This window comes from Neomonachus schauinslandi, chromosome 6 (genome assembly GCF_002201575.2).
Source record: "Neomonachus schauinslandi chromosome 6, ASM220157v2, whole genome shotgun sequence".
NCBI lineage: Eukaryota > Metazoa > Chordata > Mammalia > Carnivora > Phocidae > Neomonachus > Neomonachus schauinslandi.
In genome coordinates, this window is record NC_058408.1 from 18283610 (window position 1) to 18299060 (window position 15451).

The following is a 15451-nucleotide window of genomic DNA, read 5'->3' on the forward strand; positions in this document are numbered from 1 at the left end:
ATTTTATTTATTTATTTATTTATTTATTTATTTTAAGATTTTGTTTATCTATTTGACAGAGAGAGATACACAGCGAGAGAGAGAACACAAGCAGGGGGAGTGGGAGAGGGAGAAGCAGGCTTCCCGCAGAGCAGGGAGCCCGATGCGGGGCTCGATCCCAGGATCCTGGGATCATGACCTGAGCCGAAGGCAGACACTTAACGACTGAGCCACCCAGGCACCACAATTTTATTTTTACTAGAGATTAATGTAGCTCTAGTGATATATTTTACCCCATTATCTGCTCATGTCCAGTTTCCATTTCTCCACTCACCCCTTAAAAATATCTTCAGATTCTGTCTCTGCATTTTCTTTTTTTTTCTTTTAAGACTTATGTGTTTATTTTAGAGAGAGAGAGAGTACAAGCTGGAGGGGCACAGGGAGAGGGAGAGAGAATCACAAGCAGACTCCACACTGGACGACATCCCACTTTAAAAAATGTACTGGGCAGGGCTCCATCTCATCACCCTGAGATCACAACCTGAGCTGCAACCAGGAGTTGGAGGCTTAACCACCTGTGATGCCTAGGCAGCCCTGTCTATGCATTTTCCATGGTATTATATTCCGATCTCACAATTTCACATGCACTGATAATTGCCATCCCAGTTGTTCAAATTTCTCCTGCACTTCAGACGTATATATCCTGATCTAGCTGTACTTGTTGGTTTTTTTGTTTTGTTTTGTTTTGCTTTTTAGTTTTTTTTTTAAATTTAAATTCAATTAATTACCATATAATGCATTATTTGTTTCAGGGGTACGGGTCTGTGATTCATCAGTCTTATATAATACACAGTGCTCACTACAACACATACCCTACCCAATGTCCATCACCCAGTTACCCCATGCCCCCACCCTCCTCCCCTCCAGCTCTACGTGTTTAACAGAACATCTCAATAACCAAACTCATTAATTTGCTTCCTATCCTACCTTATCCTCTTGCATTTCTTATTTTGTTTGAGTATAGAACCATCTATTTCAGTGGTTTACAAACTGTACTTAACCCACACACATAAAGCATGAAGTTCATTATAATTAAATAACAGTGGCTTTCCCCAGCCACGATTCTCTATTAGGAAAGGTTCCTTGGAAGTATGCAGACAGATATATAAAAAATATCTTATGTGTGCAGGGAATAAGAAACTTACAGGGTGCATAAAATAATGAAACTTAGAGGACCCCCTAGAGGGAAATTTAAAGCTGTGAAAGCCTATATTAAAGAAGATGAAAGTATTCAAATCAATAACCTAACCCTTCTCTCTACAAAACTAGAAAAAGAAAATCTTGATAAGCACAAAGCAAACAGAGGAAGGAAATACTGATGATTTAAGTGGAAAAGTCGTTAAGGAAGAGAAAAATAGTGAAGAATATTAAGAAAATTAAAAGTTAGTTCCTTGAATAGATGACAAAAATTGACAAACTTTTAGACTGACGAGAGAGAGAGAGATTGAGAGCGAGAGAAAAGATGCACAAAGACAGTAAAAAAACATCTCAGAGAATGGAAGGGTATATTTGTATATCATAAAGCTGATAAGAGACTTGCATCCCAATTTAGAACTACACTTAAACTCAATAATAAAAATTAAAGACAATTTAAAAATAGGGAAGGATTTAAATAGAAATTTTTCCAAAAAAGATACACAATGGACAATAAACACATAAAAGATGTTCAGCATCATTAGTCATTGGGGAAATGTAAATTAAAACCACAAAAATGTACTACTTCACATCTACTAGGATGACTATTGTCAAAAAGACAGATAGTAACAAGTATTAGTGAGCATGTGGAATGTTTGGAGCTGTCACTCATGGCTGGTGGAAATATAAAATGGTGCAGCCACCTTTGAAAACATTTTGGCATTACCTCAAAATGTTAAATATAAAGTTATCTTATGACTTATCAATTTCACTCTCAGGTATATACCCAAGAAAACTAAACATCAATGTCCACTTTAAAAAATGTACATGAATGTTCATAGCAACATTATTCTTACTAGCCCAAAAGTGGAAACAACCCAAATGTCCTTCAAATAATTAATGGATAACCCAAATGCAACGTACCCATACTGCTGATACGTGCTACAATATGGATAAACTTGAAAGCACTACACTAAGTAACAGAAGCCAGTCACAAAAGACCACATACTATATGATTCCATTTATATGAAATGTCAAAAATAGGCAAATTATTGGGACAAATAGTAGATTAGACAAATTTCTAGAGGCAAATATCTTCGAGCTGGGTGTGCGAGTATGGGGAGGGACTACTAATTGGTACCGGGTTGCTTTTTGGGACAACAAAAATGTTCTCAAGAGGTGGTATTTGTATAAATTTTGAGTATCCTAAAAACCACTGAATTATAAAAACAATGCCAATGATCTATTTTGAAATTGAACTTTTAAAAAATGTATGGACTTTCAGGTTTTTTTCAGTGAAAAAACTATAATTATAGATTTCTCCTCATAATGAAGCATCAAGTCAAAATTCAAGCATTATATAACAGAGATACTAATACAGATGCAGTTTTGTTTGGTGATGTTTTCCTTAGCTTTTTATTTTGCTATGTTTTTTAAAAATCTGACTTCAAATCAATAAATACAACTTCTCATAGCACTGACTGCAAAATCCAAAAACTATGCTTCACAAAATTAGCTCAGACACAAATATTTTAATAGTCTGTCATTATTCATATAAATTGTTACAAGTTTTTCCAGCAATTTTCAGATTCATGTAGAATGAGGTTTATTCATGTTTATTCATGTTATTATGAGCACTGCTCAAAGAAAAGGAACTTTAAATTCTTTTATTTGAAAATTACATATTGAGAAATTTCACTTTGTGATCCTGCTTACTTCCTATGCTTACAATATAGCTGTAGGGTTTGTGTTTTTCTGTTCACTGTAATACAATTATTAGTTGACTACCACACAAAACAGAATGATTTCCTGATTCTGATAATAAAAGAAAATGAAAAACAAGGAAGTGTCAGTATACGGATTCTCCATTGGATTATTGCTTTGGAAAATAAAATTTATTATTCTGAGACTTAAGAGAAAATGTTGTTTTCAAATTATCTCTAATGGTATAAATTATAACACCATGCTATATGTATATTACCACATCTGCATTCAGAAAATAAATAGAGCTTACCGTCAAAACAATGTCCTTAGTAGTCTCTATTGCCACAAATATCTTACCTTTGTCTTGGTAAGCTGATGAGGGGTTGTTTATGACACCTCTTGCTAAGGCTAAAGAGCTTGTGTACAATTTTCTGCGCCTTTAGGAATAGTTGCTTCATGCTGTTCTCCAGTTGTTCATAGCGGCGCTGAAAATTAGAATCCATTGTCCACAAATGCATTATGGTAGAAGTGTTGAGGAAATAATTCATGGGTAGCCTTTTCATAAAGAACTTGAATTCATCTGGAAAAATGTTAAAATTCAATACTTTAATAAAACAATTATTTTCCCTTTTCCCCAAACACATTTAATATGTTAATATAAAAACAAATACTATCTATATTTTGTGTGTAGCAAATTAATAGCAAGTTCTGATTTTTTTGATGCTTTAGAATTGTTTTCTTTTTTGTTTCCCTTTAAATAGAACTTTCATGGTAGAAGGTAGTTAAAATAACTTATACTAAAACAAATAGTTTGGCCAGAAAGTTTAAGCTGAATTTAATTTTTCCATGTTCTCCTTTTGATGGTATTTGAATGAACTTTCTCCCACAAGTAGTCGTCATTAATCTAGCTTTCATTTTTGGCATTAGTATTAAGAATCCTTTCTAAGTGTTTCATATTAAAGAAATATTTTCATTAACTCGGTATAGAAAGTATATATATTCATTACTAAATGATTATATTAATGTTCAAAGAAAAAGGGAAAGCTTTTAAAATAGAAAATTACAATATTCAACTATGCATTCTAGTTATTCCCTTTAACTAACCATATTCTAAATTGTCAAGACAAAGTAGTTTAAAACAAAGTGTATACCAAAGAGAAAAAATTAAAAAGAATTTAAAGCTCTAATTCTGGCTTTTGTTTTTGTGCTGATAATTATCATAGCTGAAATTGTTTTCTTTTCAAATGTCTGATTAACCAACAAAGAAACAAAAGTTGATGCTACACTAAAATAAGCAATTATCTAAAGGTCTATTAATTATCTAAACACAAAAGGTAGCTGAGACAATAACCAAAAGATGGAAACATCCCAACTGTTCATCCGTAGATGAATATATATGCTAATTACGGTGTACATATATGTATGAATATTATTGACCCATAAAAATAAAATGAAGTTCTGATACATGTCACAGCATGAATAAACCTTGAAAATATGTAAGTGAAATAAGCCAGACCGCCCCAAAAAAGACAAATATTGTATGATTCCACTTATATGAAATACCTAAAGTAATCAAGTTCATTGGGATAAAAAATAGATTAGAATTTACCAGGGGGTGAAGAAAGAGTGAATGGATCACTATTGCATAATAGCCGCAGAATTTCTGTTTATGGTGATGAAAACTTTTTGGAAAAAAGATAGTAGTGATGGTTGTACAACATTGTTAATGTAATTAATGTCACTGAACTATATAGGTAAAATGGCAAATTTTATGTTATAAAATTTTACCTCAATAAAAACATTTTCATACACCAAGGAAAAGATAGTATAGCTTTTCCCCCATCTCGTCTTTTCTTCCAAAGTAAATATTATGAACAGGGACTCAAAAAAAAGCCTTTTTTTTGCTTTTACTATTTTGTTAAAACATCAATTTTATTGAGACTCTCATGTTACACCCATTTCACTGTAGTAGATAGCTGAGTCTCCTCCCCACAAACACATGAACCCACCACAAGATTTCTAAAGTCTTTTCAGTGGCTGAAAAAGCATTATTTGGCAAGTGAGGCAAATGATATTTTAGTCACTATTCTACCCATCAAAAAGTTACATGGCGTGTGTTAAACCTCAGCCTATCCTTGCCTTCATTTCCTCCTTTGAAACGGAAATAGAACATTGTGGATGATCATAATCTCATTTCACTTTAAAATTGTATGATGTTATAAACAGCTCTTTATATTACCATTTAGTTAGTTTTAAATATCCAAGTCAAAAACAGTTGTCTTCAAATGTTCAGTTGCAGCTACTTCTATTTAACTGGATTTGGACAAGGTGTGTCAATAGAATGGCCTTTTCTTGATGTGGGCAGTGTCTCTAACACACTATTTTAAAACCTCCAAATTATCATTTCTTGAACTATGCCATTCACTTGGGCAAATTACATTAATACATATACATATTTAGAGCAATTAATTTATAGTTATTTTATGTATCGGGGCTATTTCAATATTCAGATCCAGACCTTTTCATCAATGCTGCAAATACAACTTTTTGGCAATTAACAGAAAATGATAGTCATGTGTATTGGAGTTGTTATTTCACCTAGAGCAAATGAATACAGCACTCTGGCATCTTTTGGACATTTATGGTATCGACTTTTACCAGAAGAAGAAGGAAAAAAATAAAACAAAAGAAAAAAATGATTTATGAAGAAAGATTTTTGAGGATGTATCCATTTGATATGCTTCAAATCACTTTTTTAAGTAAGCGGGGTATAAATAAGAGATGCATTTTAAAATTCCAATTTCACAGTACCCTACGTTTAATTTGGTCCCATATGTCTCTTTTGAGAAATTCCCTCTTTTGAATAAAAGAGTTGATGCATGGAAATTGGAAAGCATTTCTTGGATTATTCACAGAGCAGATGCCGTCACTTTGAAAACTAATCATTCATTTCATTGTCATCTTTTACTTGAACACTTTTGATAAGACTTTATTGTTTCATGGCTATGCATATTTTAATTATTTTCATTGTTTGTTATAATACTATTCTGAAGGTTTCTAAATTAGTAAATTTTATTCAAGTTAAATAATATTTTAAAATAGAATGTATATTACTGAAGTGTACATAATAGTGTATGTCAACTGAAAACTGTCGTTATGTAATTTCTAAGAAACACAGTTTTAACGTGGCCCTTGAATAATTACTTCATTATGAAGTCATTAGGAGTCACTACTGACAGTCACTCAAAACATTTACTGGACATTTGTTGTGCACAGAGCATACAGATGTTTCAGTCTATAAGAGCGACTGTGGATAAACCTTTCATCTTATTTTTTTAATGGCAAATGACATGAGATAATTTCTGATATTAAAATAACATCTTCCATTTCTGAAATTCATTCTACTTAGAAGTCAAGAGAATCTCCAGAAATATTCCGTGGATATATTTTCTTTTGTGCTTGGCAATTAGTAAGATCCATATTTATAGAATGTGAACATGAAATTTGAATGATACAGTAGAATTGCTATATAAATCTAGGGATTTACATAACTACAAAGAGAAAATACAATGATTAGTGATGCAAGATAACATTTTATCCTACAGTAGTTGCCAAAAGCCATGTCGAAGATAAAGTACTATTGCTTTTCAAATGGCAAGTAAGCAATGACTAGCCATACATTTTGGGGTAAATAAATTTATAAAAGAAAACAAATTAATGTCATATAAAAATAACCGAGAAAAGCTAAATTTAGTATCTAGGTTATTAGAGAGATATTGATCTGGAAATACCTGTTAAGTATGTACCACCTGAGTACTTTTGCTCTGCATGGTCTTGAGGACTATAGAGAAACAAAATAATACAGCAACAATAGTAATAATGGTAATAAACATCCTCTTGCTTGCAGGAATTTATAGTCAATCAATCTTCTTAACAAAACTAATTCACATGAAGCAAAGAATAATGCAGAAAGAAATGCATGATTTTAAAGAATTCCGTGGAGGCAAAGAGAATTGGGCTAGGTGACAATTTTCCAGTAAGTTATAGAAGACTAGCGAGGCACCATGTTGACTTTCTATACTGGTACTACTTCTCCATTAAAAATGAAGTATTTATTTAAAAATAGTTGAACAAGCTTTGTTCCTTTTTTTCCCCTTTCCCTTGATAGTAACTCTAGGTAACACCTCATATTTAATTAGCTAATTTTGGAACTAATTTGTTCTCCGCTCATCCCTATCTCTCTGTGTCTCTCTCATTAGTTCTTACTTTGACAAGAACTCTTTTAAGTGCTTTAAATATTAATACAGTCCCTCCAATAATCCTTTACGTAAATTTTATTGGCATCGTTCTGTAAGTAGAATACAAATGATCTTTACTTTCATAACTCTAATGTTAGCAAAAATTTTTATTAACACTACTGCATTGACATATCGATCTTATGTATTTATATGTTTGTACTCTATTCTCATGCTTCACAATTGAATTAAATAGGTAAGAGTAGAGGGCGCCTGGGTGGCTCAGTTGGTTAAGCGACTGCCTTCAGCTCAGGTCATGATCCTGGAGTCCTGGGATCGAGTCCCGCATCGGGCTCCCTGCTCAGCAGGGAGTCTGCTTCTCCCTCTGACCCTCCTCCCTCTCAGGCTCTCTGTCTCTCATTCTCTCGCAAATAAATTAAAAAAATAAATAAATAAATAAATAGGTAAGAGTAGAAAACTGAAAATTTCAGGGTGTAAAATAACCAGTCATAAATATGTAAACCCGGATTTGTGTTTCTGCCTATACTGATGAGCATGAAAATCACTGACCAATATCACTGATTATATATTTTTAAATATTCAGAATCTGTGTTCAGTACTGATTTAGAATATATTTTCAAAAGTGTTGTAAAGCATTTTTTTTTTTTTAAGTAGGCCCCAGGCCCAGTGTGGAGCCCAACACAGAGCTTGAACTCATGACCCTGAGATCAAGACCTGAGCTGAGATTGAGAGTCAGATGCTTAACCGACTGAGGCACCCAGGCACCCCCTAAAGCATTCTAAATTTTCTAGAGCTTTGAGAACATATAATTTACTTCCTCAGAAGTGTAGAAAACTAATCAGGTATTTTTCATTATTATTTAGAAATTTTTTGAGTTATAAATCCATGAAAATAATCCAAAACAGAATCTGCTTCCATTAGAAAGTAGGACTATGTTTAAGAAGGACTGAGAGAGGAAACTGGTGCTTTTATGGTTTTTATGAATTCATATGCATGTGTTATTTGATTAGAACTTAAATAAATACTGTGAATCAATATAAAAAGATAGCCCCCAAAATACTATTGAATTGTCAATACATTATTTGCATATCTTATGTGTCAGACATTTAAAAAAAGTGATCTTATTTAATTGCTTGTTAATATAAAAGTAAAAGCCTCCTGGTTCACATTTCATGCATTTTTTTCCTGAACAATTAACATATTGAGACAATCAAAGTATCTTTCAGTAGAAATGACACTGCTTTATGGATGAAAATTTTAATTATTCTGAAAGTATAGCAATAGTCTCATCATAGTAATAAAATATTGTATAATATCTAGGGAAATATGCAGGGACACAGGGCATCTTAAAATGAAAGTAGGTAATAGGGAAAAAAAATGTGTGTCAGATATATCTGAAGAATCTATGAAATGCTGTTTTTATTTTTATTTTTTATTTTTTAAAAGATTTCATTTATTTATTTGACAGAGAGATAGACAGAAGAGCACAAGCAGAGGGAGAGGGAGAAGCAGGCTCTGCACTGAGCAGGGAGCCCGATGCGGAACTTGATCCCAGGACCCTGAGATCATGACCTGAGCCGAAGGCAGACGCTTAACCATCTGAGCCACCCAGGCGCCCCTGAAATGCTGTTTTTAAACAGAAAGAATCATCATTTCTGATTGTGACATTACCAATCTAATGCCTTCAAACTCATCTCTCCTGCTTATGATTGGGAATACAGGATTTTCTGAAATAATTCATATTAATAACAACTACAGTAACACAAATTTCCTATTAAGCAATAAGCTAATAAAACAAACACTACTTCCTTACATTGAAGGCAGTACTATACCCTGAACACATGGAAAAATACATTCTGTTTCTATGGCTGGAGTTTTATTTATTAATTTGTTGGTTTAGTCTAAAATAGGTTTATCCTTATGATAAGTACTACCTCATGAGTTGACAAATAAACATCAAATTATGCCTGTCAGTGGTCTTCAAAGTTATTGCCCAACCATAACACCCTGTTATAAAGCTACTTTTTGTTCCTCGAGAGTCAGTTTTCTAGAAGATAACATGGATTCTTCTATCTTCTGATTTTCACTAGCAAAGATTTGCCTCAGTTGCAAACCTGGACACCACAGAAATTGTGGCCTTAAGTAAGTAGCATAAGAAATTGAAAAACAAGTGGGGATGTGAGTAGGAAGAGGGCTGATGTGAAAAAAGAGTTGAGAGAGAGAAAATTCAGGCAATCAGTGTCCTGAATGGCAGAAAGTTACCAAGGACTGAAATGAAAATCTGACCGCTGAGAGAGTACAATGAATACAAAAATTCTGACCCACTCCATAATTCTGACAATAATTATTCAATTTTTACTTTTACAAATTTTTTTTAATCCAAATACTTCATAGGGACTATTTGAATGATTTGTATCATTTTAGAATTTTCCTAACTTCTACAGTGAATTACTGACATGACTTTGAGGGGCCACATATCAATGCAAGTCTATTCACACCATTCTATAAGTCATGGGTATAGAGTTTGTACAGAAATTGACAAAATACTATAATGCTGCATAAAGTAAATGTCAAATCTGTTCAATAGCTTGTGAACTGGCCAATTTTATGAGGCTACAAAGTGATGGGTCCACAAGGGCATAAATCTAAAACTGATCCTAATTCCCTAGTAGATGCCTAGAAATAAGTTGTGTTTTTCCAGCTTTCTTTTTCTCTGAAAGATATAGCATATTTTTATATTAAGATACTTTAATACGGTGATCCAATTGATCTGTCCTTGATTGGATTGTCCTGTTTATGAACTCCTTATCAAATGTTTGAGAAATTACCGAAACAGAGCTTTAACTACAGAAACTGCCAGACTCAGGTCTTTCCTTTCCCAGTGCCCATGCAGATACAGAGTGGGTGCATCATATAAACAACAGGAATCCATTGTACCCACCCATTTTTGGAATCTTAAGCTGTTGATGCAATAGCAAAGAAGATGCCCAGAGCAATTCTCTTAGGAAGCAGTGGTTACCACAGTTATGGTAGTGCTTGGATCTGTCTAGCATTTATTGCAGTTAGCAGCGATGACCTCACTAAATAAGTCTTATGCAAGATTTTTGACTTTATCTTGACTATGCAGCAAGAGTAGGCCTCTCTAGATTACTTGATGATTCCACATGCTATACTTTAATGCTATGTTTTAATAAATTCACTAAATAAGTCTTATGCAAGATTTTTGACTTTATCTTGACTATGTAGCAAGAGTATGCCTCTCTAGATTACTTGATGATTCCACATGCTATACTTTAATGCTATGCTTTAATAAATTCCTTATAAGATTCGGTTAGCTAGAGCCTGTTTTTTTTTACTTGCAGCAAAGAATCTGGGCAAATAAAGTACTGGTACCAAAAGTGGTTTGGCAATAGCTCTTGTGTGCAATAGGGAGAACATATACTTGGTGTCCTAGACTAGTTGAGACAGAGGCTTTTTAAATCCATATGGTATTACGGGTGGAAATTTGACAATAGAAATACCACCTGTGCTCATCTAGAATGTGCAGAAACAGCATTTGGGACTATGTGCCTGCTTAGAATTGAATGAAGAACATGAAAAATTCAAAGACTGAGGGTAAGTTGGTTACTACAAATAGAGATGGCTTGCTTAGAGAGCTCAAATTCCTACACTCTTCTCAAAGAATAGAATGAATGTTGGCAACTTTCAAAGACTGTGCTTTTATCTCTTGCAGCTGTAGGGCTTCAAAACAAATTTTGATCCCAAGACTGAGTTTAAATTCCTGCCAGATCTGTTAAATTAAAGTTAGAAAGAACACTGATTGGGAAGGCATGGGAACATGGGAACTGGAAGGTAGATATACGGGAGGACTGAAATTAACTCGGAATAATTCAAAGCATTCATCATTAATGCTTATTTCCTTGCCCCCAAGAAACAGCACCGTTTTCTTTGTCTCACAGACTAATGCTGTCGTGCTTTCAGCCATTGTAATAATCTTAATCAAAGCAGTGACCTTCACTGGGAAGCCAACGCTCATCACGCCCCACTTCCATCACCCATCATGCCTCAGGGAAGTTTTTTGAAACTGTTCTAAGATTAATTTTCCAATAGGCTATCAAGAATTTGCTGATTTTTATTGGAGGAAAAAAAAAAACATTACACACATTGGTGAAAAGAATGCTGACATCTCTGATGAATACTTAGCTGTTTTCTGTAGGCCGGGATGCCAGTTAGTGTGAAAATCTGTGTGAAATCAGGAAAATTCTGATTTCAATGAGGATACAATTAATACTCTGTGACTGAGGCCTGGTAGCAGCTATTAATCATCAGAGGTAGAATGAACATAGGTATTGTAATATACAACAGGTCCAGTGTGCTACTTAGAAAGGTCTGACCAATAGGAATTTTGTAGTTTATTCATCAGCTCATGATGCCCAGGGATTTAAATACAGGACCAGTGCCCTGAGGTCCTATTTGATTTGTATAATTGAAAAAAAAAAAATTAAATCTGGTGACTAAGACCCGACTTGAGTCATCATGAGAGAGAAAAATGAGACCCTATTGAATTCCCAGTCCTGAATCATTTCAAAGACTTGGAACTCCTGTAACACAGTTTAAGTAGGGCAAATCTTTCTTTTACATTGTGAATTAATTCTTAGGGTCCCTGAATGCCAGAATATTCCAGGAATCAGTGTGTAGCCTTATAGAAATAAGACAGTAAATTGGGTTTTCCCTGACTCCCCCTCAAATTAGGCCCAGTGGGACCTTAATTCATGCCATCTTTATTTTCCCAGTCCCTGACTAAAGAATTAAAATAGGAGATGGGGCGCCTGGGTGGCTCAGTTGGTTAAGCGACTGCCTTCGGCTCGGGTCATGATCCTGGAGTCCCGGGATCGAGTCCCGCATCGGGCTCCCAGCTCAGCAGGGGGTCTGCTTCTCCCTCTGACCCTCTTCCCTCTCGTGCTCTCTGTCTCTCATTCTCTCTCTCTCAAATAAATAAATAAAATCTTAAAAAATAAAATAGGAGAACATTGGCTCCCTAACATATTATGAAATAAGGTCTATTAAGGTAAGAAGGATAAAATGAAGCTTCCCATTCCTACCAAAAGACTAAATCCAAAGTGATATTGTTTGTTTTGTATACTTGACATAATTGCAGGAATTAGAGATCCATTCAGTACTGAAAATTATGAGCGTAGTATTCATATTCCATCTCCAATTAACTCACCATGTTGGTTACACTTAATCATAGAGTAACTCTAATTAAAACTGCTATTCCGGATGTGGTAGCTTACTGGTGGCATGACTTCTGGCACTAGGGATAGATAGAGCTTCTTCTCTGGCACAAATTGTTTTCTCTATCATTTTAAACAGAGAATACACCAGAAGCAGTTTTCTTTCATATGTCAGGTACAAGAGTTAAACATTCTCGTTTTATTCTGGAGTTCAATCATTTCACGGCCTCTGTGGTACAGTGTATTTCATAGGAACATAGATCATCTCATCATGCCACAGGACGTATTTTGTTAATGACTTCATGCTGAAAAGATATTAAAAACACAAGTAGCGAGTATTCTGGCTTCTGGCCCATACCTTAGCTGTGTACAAGGACTGCAAATAAATCTTATGAACACTGAACTACTCAATGCCTGGGTGAAATTTCTAAGTCACTGGTTCTGGCACATTTGGATATTCTTTCCAAAATGCAGAACTACTCCTTCAACAACCTTGATAACAAAGATGTACAAATGTTGGAAGTTGCATCAAATGAATTATCTAGCAACATTATTGATAATGATGAATTCAATAATTTGCATTGGGGTATCAGAGATGCCAGTTATAGATTCTTTTGCTCCTTGATGTCCTCAAAAAAATTGCTCTTGCTATGTGACTTAGGGAGTATTCCTGACATAGCATCTGAGCCAGAATCTCCAGTCCTCCTGCTGGTTCTGTGAGCTATCCAATCCATGTCTTTAAGTAAATTCCTTTTCTGCTGTGGTCAGATTCTATTCTTGAAAAATGTTTACTCATACAGCTAATTGAAGCCTTAAAGGTAATTATAATCTAGAGTTTAACAAAAGTATAGCAAATATTTATTGCCTACTGTGTGCCCATCACTGTGCTAGTTAAGTGTTAAAACTACAATAATAATTATTGTAGCTATAACAATAGTACTTTCTTCATGGGTTTTCTGTGTAAATTAAATTAATTGCCATGAAAACTCAATAAAATGCCTTTTATATCATTAGTGATAAATGCCAGTTATTATTTTTCTTCTTATAATTTATTCAGTGTTTCTATGTGTGCTATGCTGAGCACTTTACATGGATTATCTCATTTAATCCTTACAACAGTCCTTGGGGATAGGTGCTATTATATTCTTTATTTTGCTAATGAGGAAAAGTACTTTAGCAAGATTCAGTGAATTGTACAAAGTGACACTGTTATTCATTAGAGTTCAAAACAAACCAGGTGTGAAAAAAGTGAAAAAAGTAAGGTAACTCACAAAAGAGAGTTAACAGGGGGAAAATATTATTGTTTCCTCTATTTAAAAAGTACCTTTTTTTGGTAGACTTCACAAATGTTATTACATCTAACCTCATAACAGCACAGTAGGACAGGCTGGCTTTATTGAGATGTGATGTGAAATAAATTTGAATTAAGGAATTATTACATGGAGCCAACTATGAGGAAAAAAATGAGGAAAATAATAGACTCAAAGAAATATAAAAGGTGAGCTCATTTTATATTTCTCTGAGGGTTGGGGCAACATTTTACTTTTCTTTGTATTTTCCCCTTCCAAAAGCCTAAGACAATACATTACATATGGTATGACTTCTTCAGTGGCTAAACCAAATGACGAGATCCAGAGAGAAATGGTTGAAGCTAAATATAAACAGATACAGAATAATTAATTTGGAAAAGTAGAGTTTGAGTTTAGTCATATAAAATATGAAGCTACACGTTGCCCATGTGAGAAAACAGAATTGAAATAAGATGTATATTATAGTTCTAAGCCTGAATAGTACTTATGGAAAAAGGGAATTCAGGTTGAAAGCAACATCGCAAAATAAAAACATAGACAAATTTATTAATTTACAGGTGAGAAACTGGCAAATGAATTTCAGGTGGTGAAATTACAGTATAGGTAAGTTTCAGAATATTGATAAATATTCAACACGTCTTGCAAAAAATGTAATCATTGTTTGAAAGCAAAACTAAAAGTATCTATTCATGATTGCATAAGGAAAATGTACATTTGATATTTTTAAGTATCAAGTGCTCCTGTAGGCACCGAATTCTCTTAATTCTACACAGTAGTTATTGCTATGTCCATGGTATAAATATTAAAACCATGACTTAGAGATGTTGAATATACTCCTCCAGGTATGAAGCCTTGTAAGTAATACCTAGAGAGAAACTATGGAACTCACAAGCAACATCTGCCTATGAGATCAAGATCATTAGAAACCATGTGCCTACTCTCAGACAGAGAAACCCAGGATAAGGTAACGATGGTGAGAAGTAAGAGCCTTTATTTATTTTATATATATATATATATATATATATATATATATACTTTTTTTTTTTTTTTTTTGGCAGAGAGAGAGACAGCGAGAGAGGGAACACAAGCAAGGGGAGTGGGAGAGGGAGAAGCAGGCTTCCCTCTGAGCAGGGAGCCTAATGCCGGGCTCAATGCAGAGCTTGATGCGGGGCTGGATGTGGGGCTCGAAACAGGACCCTGGGATCATGACCTAAGCCGAAGGCAGACACTGAACGACTGAGCCACCCAGGCGCCCCAGTAAGAACCTTTATATCATACCCTTTCGATAGCCAGCAATACACAAAGGATATACACTTTCTCTTAAAGCAGGAAGAGGATGTCTGGCACCACCCTCCCCTGTCCATTTTTTTGCAACAGTTTTTACTCCTTTTCAACAATTAAAATGGAGGCCAAAGAAGGTTAGTGCTTTCCCTATAAGCATAGGTGTACAGAAAAGTTGCATTAGTACTTAAACTAAGAACTTTCACCCCAACTTGTATTTTATATGCTATGTTGTTATCATGTTATTAAAAATACATGAAAATAGGGGCGCCTGGGTGGCTCAGTCATTAAGCGTCTGCCTTCGGCTCAGGTCATGATCCTGGGGTCCTGGGATTGAGCCCCAAATCTCATTGGGCTCCCTGTTCCATGGGAAGCCTGCTTCTCCCTCTCCTACTCCCCTTGCTTGTGTTCCCTCTTTCACTTTCTCTGTCAAATAAATAAATAAAATCTTAAAAAAAAATACATGAAAATATATAATTATTAAAATGATACT

The 15451-nt window shown here is 34.5% G+C and overlaps 1 protein-coding gene across 2 annotated transcripts in view; it reads right to left on the reverse strand.

Moving 5' to 3' along the window:
* The window catches only part of BRINP3 (BMP/retinoic acid inducible neural specific 3), a 344861-nt gene that overhangs the window by 64283 nt on the left and 265127 nt on the right, over nt 1-15451 (reverse strand). For both annotated transcript variants that reach the window (XM_021686643.2, XM_021686645.2), the window contains one exon: nt 3235-3457. In XM_021686643.2, the coding sequence (XP_021542318.1) occupies nt 3235-3457 (223 nt within the window). The remainder of the gene's footprint in view (nt 1-3234; nt 3458-15451) is intronic.